The sequence below is a fragment of the Crassostrea angulata genome, chromosome 3, assembly GCF_025612915.1.
Source record: "Crassostrea angulata isolate pt1a10 chromosome 3, ASM2561291v2, whole genome shotgun sequence".
Taxonomy (NCBI): domain Eukaryota; kingdom Metazoa; phylum Mollusca; class Bivalvia; order Ostreida; family Ostreidae; genus Magallana; species Magallana angulata.
This window is the reverse complement of record NC_069113.1, coordinates 6,969,130-6,984,950: the sequence shown is the minus strand read 5'-3', so window position 1 is coordinate 6,984,950 and position 15,821 is coordinate 6,969,130. Positions and strand designations below refer to the sequence as shown.

The 15,821-nt window shown below is 34.6% G+C and overlaps 1 protein-coding gene and 1 pseudogene across 1 annotated transcript; one reads left to right on the top strand and one right to left on the bottom strand.

Annotated features, from left to right (window-relative positions):
* Window positions 1-1,781: 1,781 nt before the first annotated feature.
* LOC128175644 (uncharacterized) lies at window positions 1,782-5,297 on the bottom strand (annotated as a pseudogene).
* A 1,858-nt stretch (window positions 5,298-7,155) lies between these two features.
* Window positions 7,156-14,006, top strand: LOC128178332 (uncharacterized). Its single transcript, XM_052845449.1, has 3 exons — window positions 7,156-7,301; window positions 10,843-11,131; window positions 13,918-14,006. The coding sequence occupies exons 2-3, from the start codon at window positions 10,849-10,851 to the stop codon at window positions 13,941-13,943; spliced, it is 309 nt and encodes a 102-aa protein (XP_052701409.1). The 5' UTR covers window positions 7,156-7,301; window positions 10,843-10,848; the 3' UTR covers window positions 13,944-14,006.
* The last annotated feature ends 1,815 nt before the right edge of the window (window positions 14,007-15,821 follow it).

Sequence of the window (15,821 nt, the reverse complement as noted above, 5' to 3'; positions counted from 1 at the left end):
CCCCAAAGCCGTGTAATCTTGAATCAAATATCTAGAAATAGAAATTTTAAAAAATCTTGCACCGTCACCTAGACAAAAATGTCTACCATTTTTTAACTCGAAATAGTTTTACTAGTATCCTTTGAAGGGTATGGGAAAAACTCCAGCTGGAACAAAATAGGTTCTACGTGAGGGTGTTTCTGAAAACTGAATTGAAATCTTTTGAATTGCAATAAATAAATAAAAAGCTAAAGACCCTTTGCAAATGTAATTTTATGTATAGTTCAATGAAAACGTTTAAAACGAATCTGCTGTCTTATAAGGAGATTGTAAAGTTTTAATACTTCTGGTTTTCATAGACTTACCGCTACAATCGCACATAAAACGAATGTATACTGGTTGTACAATGGTATATAATCATGTTGACTTTTGACTATACACTTATCTCATCGTTCTTTACATATGGATGTGGAGTAAATTTAAAAAAAACGACAAGATGTTTGACTATTAAATTATATTTATTTTTCACTGCTTAGCTGGTCTCTCTAAGTTAAAATCCTTGCTAAGAAACTGGCGTATATATTTCTTTCTGTCCGTACGAAGCATAGCCAAGTACTGGCAGCAGTCTTACGTCAGAAATATGGTGCACGTGTTGCATAACCATTCCGTCATTAAAAAGGAAAAGAAAAAATACACGCTCTCACACACAATAAATATTTAAAATATACCGTGTATAAAATAACGAACAATAATCATGAAAGTGATATAAGTAATATTCATTAATAAAAAAAATGTCAATCAAAGAATGACTTATATTTTTCGTGAAAAGAATGAGGAGCCAGCTAGGGTAAGACTATGAATGCTTCAAATTTACATTTCTTCAGTCAAGGTGAATTTTAAAATAATTTAACGTTTATTTTGTTTTCTTCTATGTATTGCATTTACATCGACATTCTAAACATTTGTTGTAATGTTGTTTCCGCTGATCATGAATGAAACTATTTTTAAGCGCAATTGTGTAAAGAGTACATGACTATGATATTATATTTTTAATAAATAGTAAGCACTAATCAAATATATTGAAAACTTATTTTTAAAAACCCATTACAAATAAAATGACCAGGAAAGATTTACATATATCAGCATTTTCACTGGTTAAAAAGGCTACCAATACAGCTTTACACTGAAAATGAACTGGATAACTTTGATATGTATACATTTGATCGAGTTTCTAAGTTACAAATAAGTAATATGAAAGGCGTAACAACTTTTTAGGGAGAAGTATATATTTTCTAAAGGACTAAATCCATGTTTAGCCAAAATCGGCCTAACGTCAAAAGCAATTAAAATTGTATTAAAAATATTCTAAAACATTTTTTCATTCGTTATGTAACTTTTTTTTTGTGTTTAAGGATTCAGAAATTATATTTCTGATGTTTATTTGAAGACACTATAATAGCGAAAAACGCGTGCTTTTTATAGCGTCAAGCATGACGTTACGTCTTTAAAAGAGCCTTCAAGTAAATTACATATTAACTATATTGTTATCTATGAAATTGAATGTTTTTGTCATTAAATTGAAGTTAAAGATAAGTTCATTATCAGAATTTAATCGAGAAAGAAACGGAATTGAATTTTTTTTTACCCGAATGGCACACCTTAGTTTCCGTAAAGTCGGCCATTGTGACACGATTTCGCACGGTGACAAACAGGATTGTACAGCGACAAATGCAAAGGATTTCATCGACGCATTTGTAAAGTAAGTGTTATAAAACATCTCGATACTCTCTCTGTAACGTAAGGAAATATAAAATAAGAAATATTTGAATTGTTTTTATAAAAAGAGTTAGATCAACGATCGAGTCACATGTAATGTACAACACGCTGCATAGCCGCATGGTATGGTGTGTTGGCAGCGTTTCCATTTCATTGCGGGAAAAAGTTCACTTCACTATAGATTGGTTTATTATTGTTTAATTGCTATTTAAAGTATTATTTATTAACACATATCATGCATTTTTTCATCAGCTGATCTGAGACACTCACACATTTACCCAATTCCAAGAATGTACAAGGATATACATTAAATCCAACTTGAATGCAAAACAAAGAAGAGCTACATGTATTAAAAAAAACAACGACAGCAATAACTATACTCTATTTGTAACATATTTTAAGCTCTAGTGACTACATAGCATATATGTAACTACCATTTTCAACCCAAACAATGACTCATATATTTCAAAAATATATAAAAGAATAATTACATGTAACATATTTAACACAGAAATTAAAATAGCAAATAATGGGTAACAAATATGGTAATCATAAAGTAAATGATTCTTTGTTATGGCACATTGTCAATTAGTTTAAAAATGAGATGACAAAATGATTCAATATTAAACGAACATGATAACAGAACACATCATGCAAAATGCACTGACATTAGTCTATACAGAGGAGATACCCCTATCTAGTGCAAACAATGTTTTCAAGTTATACAAACATATATTATATACCAGTAATCAGGGTACAATTTATCTGCAGTGAAGATTTTGTAATTGACAAGAAAGTTGCATAATAAAAACTAGGTAGTGTGCTTCCATCATGATTTAGATAGATTGTATATACTTATCGACAACAATAAACATCTTATTTAAATTAATACACAAAAATATCTTTTGACACTGTATTAGAATTTTCTACTAGTATATATGTAAAAAAAAATTATGATATAATTCTCGCTTAAGTCATAATATGTTACAATTGACAAATTGTTGATTACAAAACATTTGTGTGATAATAATGCAACCAGATCTGTATTGTGTTTAAATGAATCAGATAAATGAATATTTCATATTATAAATCAAAAATGTTCATATTTTCAGGATACCAACAGAGTCTGATTAATCACTAGAAGAAGAAAAATGAACTCAGTTACTCCTCTACCTCACTGTCATCACTGTCCTCAGATTCGTCAATGACAGCTGCATCAGTGACAAACTCGGACCAGTCTTGAATAGACGAAATAGCCTCCCTGTTGTGTGTCTCCCAACAGCGAGAAACCAGATAACGGCGGCGACATGGGAACATACTCCCACAACACGGGCACCAGCTCGACATCTGCAATACCATGCAGTGATATCAGACTCGGAAAACTGGATCCAGAGCAGATACTGTCGGGAAGAAACATGACGACTCTGTAGCTTGACCCTGATAAGCCCATGGAACTCACTGTGAACCAAGATATCCACATCCCCCTCCAAATACTCCTGAATATAACTTGGACACAACTTCAGTTGATAAACTCCACAGGTCAGATTTCGTATGTCATCTTCGCTGATGTTGGGGAATTCCAAAGAATCAGTAGCCACTTCCCACTTTACAGACTTCTTATCCAGACAGTTTTCTTCAACAAATGTCTTTAAAGAGTTAACTTTTGTTGACAAATACCTCATTTTGCATGCAAGGGCCATGTCTTCATCTTCACTTCCTGTCGACAGAGGCTTGCAGTAACGGTTGGAGAGGGCACACACGATGCGCACATAGTCACCGATAAATGGCACTTGATTGGTTGGAAGAACATGAGCAAGGTACTTCCATCGCTTTATCCTTGCATTGGCTGCCTCAACAACCCAACGAATCTGAAAAGTTAAGAACAAGCACCACTCATAAAAAAGGTAAAAGTGCCTTATTTAAAATTAACAGTGGGTATATTTCTTTACTAAAAGAAAAAAAATTTAAATGATGAAAATCATAAAATCAATGATTTGGAACAGCATTTGTTTATATTTCAGATGAAGACAGATGTAGAATAATTGTATAATGTAATTGTATTGAAGTTTTTCTGACATCATGATTGATGATTGAATTTATGTTGTAGGTCTGGTAATCAAAATATGAAAACAACTAACCTTGGTGACCAGACGAGAGGCATTGGCATCTAAGGTTGTCATCTGCTTCTGCCCTCTGCTCATCAGGCGAGGCATTTCGGCCCTTATTCCCAGCTCCTCAAGCATATCGACTGAATCTCGGAAGCCTCTGTCTACAACAAAAACATCATCTTCATGGAACCAGCCCTTCAGATCTTCTACATTGGTATGAAGCATATGGTTGAGGATAGTGGCATCATTATTCCTAGCTAGGTAGGGTCCAAGAACTGTTAGAAAGTATCCGTCTGTGGATGTGACAACCATGGGTTTAACAAGGGGCCTGCCTTTATGTAAACTATATGATTTCCGTTGAAACTGGAAGTTGTTACTTTTCTGAATATATATATAAGTTCCATCCAAAACAGCAATAGCTTTCTTATTTGTAAAATCACCAAAAAGTTCCTGTGCCAGAGGTCTTGTATGATTTTCTATAATTTCTTCTCTTGTTGTATGTTGTAGTCCAAGATGATGTGGTACAAATGACTTCATGAGTGCTGTACGGACTGATTTTACTGCTCTACAGAGGGAAGACTTTGAAATTCCAAAAATCGTGGCCAGAAGTTGATTTGACATTCCTGATCTCAGTTTCAGAAGAAAGATTCCAAGTGACATCCTTGTGCCTCGGTTTTGTGTGTTTCGAATATCACTGGAAATAAAGGAATGGAGGTCTTCAAAGTTTTCTTTAGAGATACCAGTCAGTGCCATATAATCACTGTTGCTCATGGTAGACAGTTCAAAAGAAAATCTGCTTGTTGAGGTCTGGAGGGCATAATTTCGTATTTTTTGGATCAGTTCCAGCACTGTCGACTTGTTTACAAATGAAGACTCGAATGTCTGTATTTTGGTCAAAACACCAGGTCTAAACTCTCCTTCATCAATGTGGGATGGACAACATCTGCTTCCAGGTGGGATGATGATTTCATGGTGAAGAAAGGCTGAAAATCTAGCTGCTGAAGACACGACAACAAGTTTAGGACCCGGTCGCTTGCAGATTAAGCAGTAAGCATGTGAAGAAGGTGTTCTCTGGAGAGGCAAAGATATAGATGGTGGACTGCACATTCCTGGTTGTAGAGGCTGACACACAGGAAGGGAACTAGACTTCTGCTGGCATGTTTTCTGGTTTCCATGGTAGCGATGTCTGCACTTGTTGCACAAAATGTCATTTGAGTTTGCCTCAACAAGAAAGTTCTTTCTGAGGAAGCGACGGATTGCTGTTGACTCACATTTTTTTCTGTCATTTGGCCTTGTTCTTTTTTTGCAAAGGATGCATGGGAAAATCTTTTTACTCTCTGTTTTCATTTGATCTTCATTCATTTTTATGTTCTGAAAATACAAAACAAAAATGTAGTGATACACAACTTTAATGTTCACTAAAAAATAAAGATATCATTTTATATGTATTGTGAATATTTATGTTTACAACTACTAAGCAAATACTTGCAATGTATCAAGTATAAATTAACTTTATAGAAAAACTCAAATTGACAAACTGTAGAATTACAGTGCCCCCCCCCCCCCCCCTCCAATGTATTTAATGGAACTGTCAGTCTAATATTTTTTGGAGCTGCAGACCTTCAGTTGTGTTACAAGTGTTGTTTTTGACATGTGATCAATATATTATCATTTACACATATTTTTCTAGATTAACTTTAATTAATTGCTATAATATGATGATAAACTATAATTGCCAAATTATGATGAAAATGGTTTTTTTAGGGGGGGGGGGGTTATAGAAAAAAAGTGTATATTGAAAAAAGGTGTACTCAATAATTTTTCTATCCAATATTTAAAGAAAAAAATAAAGCGCGCCGAGCGGTGATCGATCCCGGATCGTCGGATTTGCAGTCGAGAACGCTACCTTTCAGCATTCAGACTACGGTAGATGTGGGAATGATATGCTGTACAGTACACTAAAAAAAACTTTAAAACAAAACACTTGGCCGTTTTTCCTTCTATTAAGAAAATAATTATGGTTTATACAGGTTGATTTATTTACTAAATATATATTTTCCATTAGCCTATATTGCGTCCTTCATTTTTTATTTCTAAATATAGACGACTAACGTTCTCTCTTTGCCTACATGATATCTGCTATACTGGCTCGCCAGTATGCATTTTAGTATCGGCTATCGAATATTGATTGTTTTTAGACCAAATCTTCAGATTAATAATCATTCTTGTATGTTTTTAATTACATGCCTATATAAAAACAGTCTTTAAGGCTGAGTAACGTATACACGGATTGAACAATCTTCTCATCTGTCAAATAGTATCATGCAGACGAACGTTGCGAACAATATTATTTATTCAAGAAAAAATCAACAGAAATCTACGTATTCAATCAAATTCTTATACATACCTTCAGAGTTCTTCTTTCTTCATTTTCTATAGGTTTTGTTGATCTTTCGTTCGTGTATTTTCAAGATTAATCACGCAAAGTAAAAGTCGCTGTTTGTTTACGTATGCAAATAAGCATGTAATACATGATGTATGGAATGTCGTGCATGCGCAAAATTTGGTGTTAAAATTGAACACATATACGTTTCATTAACAACACACTGTACCTTTTTATTTTTCAGATTAGATGACAATTACACAATGTGTTTGATTCTTGTGGTTTTTATAATTTTAAAACAAAAAAGGTGTGAAAAAACGTGCAATACTGTCAAAAAATAAGTAAATCCGGATTGCTCCTCTTCTTGTTTACATTTTAATTTTCATCAACAGCACACCCTCTGATCCAAAAACTTTCACTTTGAATATCTTTTTTTATTGATACAATTTCATAATTTAAAAACAGTTTTTAGATCAGAGGGTGTGCTGTTGTTGAAAAACACCACCAAAGAACGAAAATGCTGTGATTTTACCCCAAAACCGATCCGGAACCGGTTTTGTCATTTACATATTTTTGCAAGCAGACGTTTTGGCGGGGAAATTCTGGCATGTCAAAATAGTATCAGGTCTAGACTAACACATAACACCAATTTTATTTCATTTTGACCTAGTTTAATTTTTGACATATCACAGGGCCATTTATAGCTAAACATGGATTTTGTCCTTTCAATTATTATCAACGTTAATATTGAGTAATCCCGGATTCCTACGGTTTTCTAAGTAGACAGCAACTGGTGCACAAAATGCATAAAGACAACGTCTATGGCGATAGAACTCATTATTGCCAGGTTATTTATGGTATGTTGGTTACACACATTAGGACACCCAAGTCCAGAGCATGAATTCATAATGAATTCATACATTTACATATGTATACACATTATCAAGATATTGACAAGTGCGCGCTAAGTATAATCTTACTTATGATATATAAACATCGATCATGATACCTGGAACCAGTTACCTTCAGTACCGCTGGGAAGTGTTCACACAAAGGTAGGTAGTGCGGCCCTCTAGTACTTCCCCTGGGGCCACCCTCCTCAACCTCTGTACCTACTGATAAAAATGGTGATCCGTCAGTCATTGTTAAATCCTCGTATGTGTGTGTGTTTGACTTGCACTCTTCCTTATCCTATGTTTGAATAAAATATCCCAATAAATGCTTGATATTTATTATATATGATAGTTTTTACTTTTTATTAAAGGGATTCTAACCAATTGTGTTTTATGTTATAACATATACGTCATAATAGGTAATTGTTTGTTTTGGATCCATCTAACATACATGTAACATCATTTATATGATAATGACATGCTCGGGTATGTGATAGTTTGAATCAATTATTTGCCCTTCTATAAAAGTTTATAATGAAATCTCTTACTGATTTTTTTTCATTTGTGTTGAATTATCCTCAGAATACTTAGCTAGGAAAAGTCCATACCGGTATCATGCTTCGCATAACTCAGAGGCGATTATTTTGTGAATGTTTTAAGAAATAAGTACCTAATAATAACTTAACAATGCATTTCTATGGTTAAATTTCATAAAACTAAAAAAAAACTGATTTACTATAACGTAACAACATACATTGTATGCTGTATGCTGTTTCATATACCATATTTTAATTAGCGTACGGTAGCGCTTCCACTGAACTCTTTCATTGTGCCACTTTAAGTGTGATATTGTTGTCAATATTCTCTTACGTTTAGAAATCATTTCATTATATATCAGCATTTAATTCATTGTATATTTTAACCCCTTTTTAACTTGTATCCACTAGTACTCCTAACCAGCTACCTATTTTGGGGGGTAAAAGCATATAACTAAAACTTGAAATGAGCAAACAGAAATGCATTCATACCATCCATGTAATTAAACGATTGATCTAAATATTTAACTCTTTGACCAAGCTGGTAGTAATTGAAAGAAAATACATGTACGTTTGTTTGTCAAAATAGCATCTCTTCTCTTAAAGTTTACAATAAGTAATATGATTTGATAAAATAATAAAAGCAATCATTTAACCGATGAATAATCAATACCATTTTCGAAAAGAAGTCATTTACTATAAATAATGCTACGGATAAATTGTCCGAATGTAAAAGCCGTAGCAATCTTGACCACTATCTTAATTGGATAAAAACAATGTTTCAAAAAAGCATGGACCGGTCGCCGAGAGTTAGGACACTGGCCGTGTGATTGGACATTGGAAATCGTCCATTGACAGACAGCGCGGTTCATCGGCCATTTATCACTGTCACCCTGGGTCCTGTCAGAGACGACAACTTTATGGTCAGTGCCGCTTCAGTCCCGTACATGAGCCGTATATGACTCACAGTCCCTGTCTATCCTACTCCGTACACACATCATATAAATACTTGTGCGTTAGTACTTTGCATGTCATTGTATATATGACCACTGACAGTCATTGGTAATAAAAGTGAAATTAACACCGTGTGAAAAGTACATCTGGTTTTTCAGTTTTTAAAGATTTATAAAAAAAAATTCTGCAAAAATAGAAAAATGTTTCCTGGGTACAATTAATACCTTAGTAGAGATAGAGCAAATTCCAAATCATGACCATTTTAACAGACTTATCAGTCCATGTCAGATGACTGTTAACAAAATTAAGGTGCATTTCCCATGTACAACTCAAAGAACGTTAACTTTCGTTTGAATTTAGATTAACTCCACGTCAAAATTCTTACATTCATGTGACTTAAGGATTTGTGCATTACTCTTTGGTGCTATATATGTGTTAACGTAGTCAATGACAACTGTCTCCCTAGAATACGGTATACAGAGTTAAGAAAATGTTAAACATCCTTCGGACTGAGCACTTCCTCTCCTTTATGATTGGGTGGTCTTTTCAAGATTTTTAAAAAGAGAACTTTGACTCAAGTATCACGAACTGTAATCAATGAACAACAACATAAAATTACGTTTCCCTGATTCTGACATGTTGTAAAATTTGAATTTACCGGATGGCAGTAAATACATTTTTACAACCAGACAAGTTGTAATGAAAGTATTTCCTTTTAGTTTCAACTTTCCTTAAAAATAAATAACGGTTTTTCGCTTAATATTTACATGTGGTTGCCATGCCTAAGACTGTAAGCTTAATATGATATATTTGTACACCTTTCAATTTTGGGACAAAGAAATTCTGTTCGTAGAGCTCGAGATGAACGGCCGCACGTTGCTGCTGTTCATTATATAAATGATTTTATATGTTTTATTATAAAGTTGTCATAAGTTTATCTATCTTATTACTTATAAAAAATATGAGATTGTTTAAAACAAGCAAAACTGTTCCTACTTTTGCATCACACTCAACATCATAATTAAAATTCAAAGATATACATGTTAGGCCTGAACTCTGGTTCTGATACGGTTTGGTTGGAGACATCTTAAAGCAAGTTAAAATACTAGTAATTTGTAATTACCTATGGTACGCGTTAATAACTTTTGCATAAAAATAAGAATTGGTCTAGTTAGAATTAAAACCTATATGTCGATTCCATGTTTGAAATGAAAATTAATGTTTTATCAAGATTTGCCCGTGTTGTAAATGTGACAGTAAATAAAAAATTCATACTGCCACCCGGTAAATTCAAAATTTACAGTTTGGCTTTTCTATGAAACGTGTGTCTGGGTTTTTAAGGAAGCACGTGTTTCTCTATATTTTTTCAATAGATCTCTGATCGTGTCCAGCTTTTTACAAACGTAACTTTGAAAAATATACCTTCAATTTTAACGTTTTGATACGTGTAATAACGAACATGTCTGTGAATTATCATGTTATAAATTTTGAATTTTACCGGGTGGCAGTAAATACAATTTGATGTTTAAAATAAGGAAACGTAAAATGTTGTACCTTTGACCATTAGCTATGTCGTTTTATAAAGTGTGATTTTAAGTTGTTCACTGCGATGACCTGGGCTGCGTTCGAGATCGTACCAGTTAGCTTAGTCGCTAGGTCGAAAATATCTAGGTCTGTTAAACAGACCGCAATATCTCTGATTTGAAGTTGGAAATATTCAACTACAGACTAATTACATCGACATGATTTGTTAATTTCAAGCCGAAATGTACATTTTAAAATTCATTAGAACTTAAAATATCACTTTATAAATAGATCTCTTGTGTGTTACAAAGTGGTAACTATAAGGTGACCATTTTGAATTTGATGCATAACATAAAATATTAAAGCTAAGAATATCTACGTAGTAGCTAAGCTAGCTTACCGTTGAAGATCAGACATGTAGCTGCTACGTGGCCCTACGCAGCAGCTATAGTCTTGAACGCAACTCTGAAACAGCACGGTTATAGCGAACACGCTTATAATGATATGATGCTTACAGCGAAGCGATTTTCATTCCTCGTGACTTTATTAAATTTTGTAAATTTGACAGATATAATGAATTATGTTTATAACGAAGAAAAATCGCCCGTCCCTGGCACTTTGTTATAAGCGTGTTTTACTGTACTTTTTAAATGTGTTAGCCTGCTAGTAAAGAGATCCTTTTTATCTAGACGACCATGTTGACCAGAAATCTCGTCGCATTGATCTTCATGTCCGTGATGGCAATGACAACAGCGCAGACGACAGGCTTCGGAAACATCGGCACAGGGGGCGCTTTCCTGGCGGGACTGGCACTTCCGTTCATCTTTAACCGCTTTCGGCGCCAACCTCTTCCGGTCGTGGTACCCTACCCTATCCAAACCAACTTCAACCCATTTAATCCATTCCCTGCTCCGAGGCCATTCTTCCCTGGAGGCGGCTTTCCAGGAGTCGGCTTTCCCGGAGCCGGTCCAGGTCCAAGTAAATATGTTAACTTGTAGTCTTGCAACTAACAACAGTTTAAAAAAGAAAGTAAGAGTTTGTGTGAATGTTGCAAGATACTAGTAATCTCCAAGGTCGACTCGAGAAATGGTTTTTTTTTAATTATTAATATTTCATACAATATTTTTGAAGCCAAACGGGGTTATTCATTCACAATAACAAGAACTTTACTTCTGTTTTACTAACAGTTCAGGATTTCCTTTTCGTCTCCTCAATAGAGTTTTAACGACTGTTCCTAGTAAACTCAGTAGCTTTGTAAGAAATAGTTTACATAGAAATAAATCACAGGCTACCAATCGGAATGACACGCAGACGACATTTTTTCGGGGATTTATGAAATGCATCTACTTATTTCTTTGTAAAGATAACTTGTATCATATTTTCACCAATTTTAAGGGTAATTTTATACAAAAATAAATGGTACGTTTTTATCTATTTAATATACAAATATGCAGTGCAAGTGTAAAAGGAGGTAATTAGATTAAAACAGCCATACTGAGCTCATCCGAGGCAATACATATCGTTTACTGGAATTAAGGTGGCACAGGACAGGGTTTTTTTAATACAACTCACTGTAGCCAGGTGATGTGTCTTCTGTAACCAGAATTTTCTCAGTTTCCATTTTTGCAAATTCACTCTTAATAATGCCCATCACCAATTCTGAGAAAAATTACTAGTCAGAACACGTAAAATTTTCTACAAAGTGGTTTTTCTAAGATTTCGACCCTTTCATATTCGTCCACTTTTTTCATGATTTTTCAGCTTTTAAGACATCCACCAGCTTATGCCATGCAAAGAGTTGGCATTCCATACTGCGTGTAGCTTGCACCTTTACATTTCAGAAACTTACCGGTGTATAGTTTACAATGTCCCATCCACCTACTTTCCGTGTTATTTACCCTTCCGTCTGTAGCTTGCAAATTTCACAGTTTAAAGTCAACCCAACAGTCATAGTCGCAAAATTCTTATTTTACTCCTGATTCTCTCATGTTATTTGCGTAAGGGGCCTACAAATCATGAAAAACCATTTCATGAATTTTAGCAACACTCGTTCGATTTCAAGCACTGTATTGCTCAATTTTACAAAAATCTGAAATTGTCCCTTGCTACGTAAGACGTGAAAAATCGACATAGTTTAATTTTTAATCTCTCAATATCAGTGAAAGCCTGACATGTGTTTCTGATGTGATAACCTTTGAAACGTTTTCTCAACATTCAGTTTTCTATATGCCCATTTAAAAAAAAAACTGTGATTCGACAAAAAATTGGGGTGTCTATACATTTACTGACGACATTCGTGGTATATTGGAGAATAATGGTCGTGGCATCTCTTATAACTAATATAAAATATAAGTAATAAGGAATTTAAATTTTGAGTCGATCTAATACGATCAGTTGTAAGCAAATCTATCATAAAACCCTACGGACTTTATTGGATTTGATCACCCCCAATCGTATATAATCACCTAATAATACTTATAAAAATTGATCCCTTATTCTTTAATGCTCTAAAATATGATTTAATTAAACTCTCATAACTCTTTTATGTTTAGTATATTCTATGGTGTTCCGATGGGGCCACTTTGACCTTCGCGCTTTCGCCTTTAGGTCGAAGATGCGAGAGTGCGAAGTTGCGAAGGCGAAAATGCGAGAATGCGACGGCGAAGGAGCGAAAGTGCGAAGATGCGACGGCGAAGGAGCGATACTACTATCGCTCCTTCGCCTTCGCAACTTCGCACTCTCGCCTTCGCAATTTCGCACTTTCGCCTTCGCCTTTTTTTATAGCATTCAGAAAGTCTCAGTCGATTACATAGAATTTGATGCAGGCACCGTATTCACCAAGGTTTTCCGATTAATCCATGATATTATTGGTACGCATGCACTAGGCTATTGTGCTTACAATGAATATTTATAAATATTTTAATGTGTATGTGACATATATGTTTACCAGTGCTGGTTATGCCTAATCATTACACTCCACATAAAATGTAATGTCCGCCATAATGTGTACATATGCACTTCCAGACTCCTGTCACTTACCAGCTGTCTGTTTACCGTGGATCAAACACAATATTATTCTAATTTCATTATGCGACACTCCTTGCTCATGTATGGATCTAGAGGGGGGAGGGGCCCCCCGGAAAATTCAATATAAATAACTTCACACATGCAGTAAAGGGAGAGAGAGGGTCCGGATCCCATCCCCCCGGAAGATTTAATTTATCAATTATATATAATTAAAACTCTCCAAAATATGCCACACCCCACCCCGGCAAATTAAATTATCCATCGATCCCCCCCCCCGTAAGAAAAAGTTATGGATTTGCGCAGGCTTTTGAAAATAAATTCTAAAAATTTCATCGTCTGCCTCAGATGTCCTTTTGTACAGCTAAAATTGTCTTTAAACGATAGAGAGCTCCACAATTATAAAAAGGCGAAGGCGAAAGTGCGAAGATGCGAAGGCGAGAGTGCGAAGTTGCGATGGCGAAGGTGCGATAGTAGTATCGCTTCTTCGCCTTCGCAACTTCGCACTTTCGCCTTCGCATCTTCGCGCTTCGCCGTCGCATCTTCGCTCCTTCGCCGTCGCACCTTCGCAGTCTCGCACCTCGACCTAAAGGCGAAAGTGCGAAGGTCGAAGTGGCCCCATCGGAACACCATAATATTCTAATAATTCATAAACACATTGTTTTTTATTTATATATATATTTAATATTATACTAGTTATTACAAACAAACATTTCTTGACTGTCTTTTTCTGGTTTCAGTGTTCCCCGGCGGGTTCATGGGATAGACTGTCCATAATCCATGACTGATGTATCAATTGTATGATCAATTTAAAGCTGGTATATTTTCATCTTAATGGTTGTTTTTTTTTTTTCAAGTGCGTTGACTTGGTCCCAAATTTAACGCTCTTTAAAAAATTATTTCAAAGTGCGTTGTAACAGACCTAGATGACTGATAAATGTGAATACTAGTATACTCGTAGATACTCGAACAGTGACTTGCTCTATTTCAACAGATAAGAAGTCGTTTTTCGAAATATATGTCAACTGGGAAAGAATGGATGGTCTAGAGTACATCTCAAGAACAGTAACTCATTTTAGCAATAGTGTCAGATCTGTGCAAAACAGGCGCAAGAATTTAAGCATATTTTTTGATAATAAGATTATCCCCATGTACTTAAATTATTATTATAGTACAGGGGAGAATCATATTATCAAAATAAATATTTTTATCGTCATGCGCATGACGATAAAAATATTGTATACAACATTTATGAAATGCAGCTTAAACTTTTATTATGGCGGTGGGCCTCAACCCCACAGTCATCGAAAGATTGGTTTTTTTCCCCTTCAAAACAGTTTACAATAAATAACATGATCTGATGAATGTCAAGTCTCAGATACATTGACGAGTCTAGTATATGTGCAAGCCAAATGTCATCGTACAAGTTTATCTCGCCCATGCGCTGATGAGGATGAGACATGTGTCACATGAAAAGTCGAGGTAAAAATTACGAATCCAAATCGATGCTAAAAACATGTATCTTCCCTACCGGAAATGCAAGTGCAATAACTCTAATGGGACTAAATTTTAATCAATCGTATTTTTTTTTTGCAATCCTATGATTGAAAACAGATGACAGAAAATGCAATTCTTAATCAACTGCCCCCTCCACACTTTTCAGACAGTGTAAAAAAATCATATCGACATAATCAAAATATCATTTTTACATTTTTAGGTATGAGTCGCCATTGACTTCTAAGAATTCTGACTTTCGATTTTAAAGATGTATATGTAATGAATCTATTTATAATAAATTGAGGTAAAAAAAAAGGGAAAAAAGGTTAGTAAGAGAAAAAAACGCATGCTCATTACTGTCCCCAAGTTGAACCACATAATTGTATCTGTATTTTGCTAATAGGGTTTCAAAACCAAAATTTTTCAATGAAGACAGTTAATCTAGAAATTCGACTTTGAAAATTAAAAGGATTCTCTCTGATGTCATGAACAATCTCTGTACAGTCCAAATCAATCTTGCCGACAAAAATTTTTCATGTATGCATGATATATCGAGGGTTATTCCTCTTGCCCAAACATCCTGTGAACGTTGATAATCTTGCCCACAAGAGTGTTGCGGTTCGACGGATACCGGACGTCCAGACGGATGCACTGTGCCATACGGTGATACGACCGCATTAAAAATTATGTGTTGAAAGATGTTTGGTATTTCATGATTAAAGTCTATTTCAATTTACTTATTAAGTTTAGCGTAAAATTTATTTTTTAAAAGACTCCTTTTCAAAAAATGGGAAGTACACTTTTAACCATAAAGCAAAACTAATTTGCATATCTTCCAGTCCCATTGAATTGTGACAACCTAGGGAAAGAATATCAATTTGTATATTACATATTAAATTATTTGAATATCTTATATATATTTATATAAAAATTATGAAAATTTATCCCCTGAAAAACCTTATGCTGTGATACGGTGAAGTAATTTTCTATCAAAGACATTGGACTACGCATTGATATAGATCATCAATCCAGGATGACCATGTATAAAATTACAAATTTTGACCTTACATACGATCAACAATTTCTGTGCAGTTTCCCCCAGAGTAAACAATAGCCCGAGACTGCGCGGCTTTCTGAGTGGCTAATC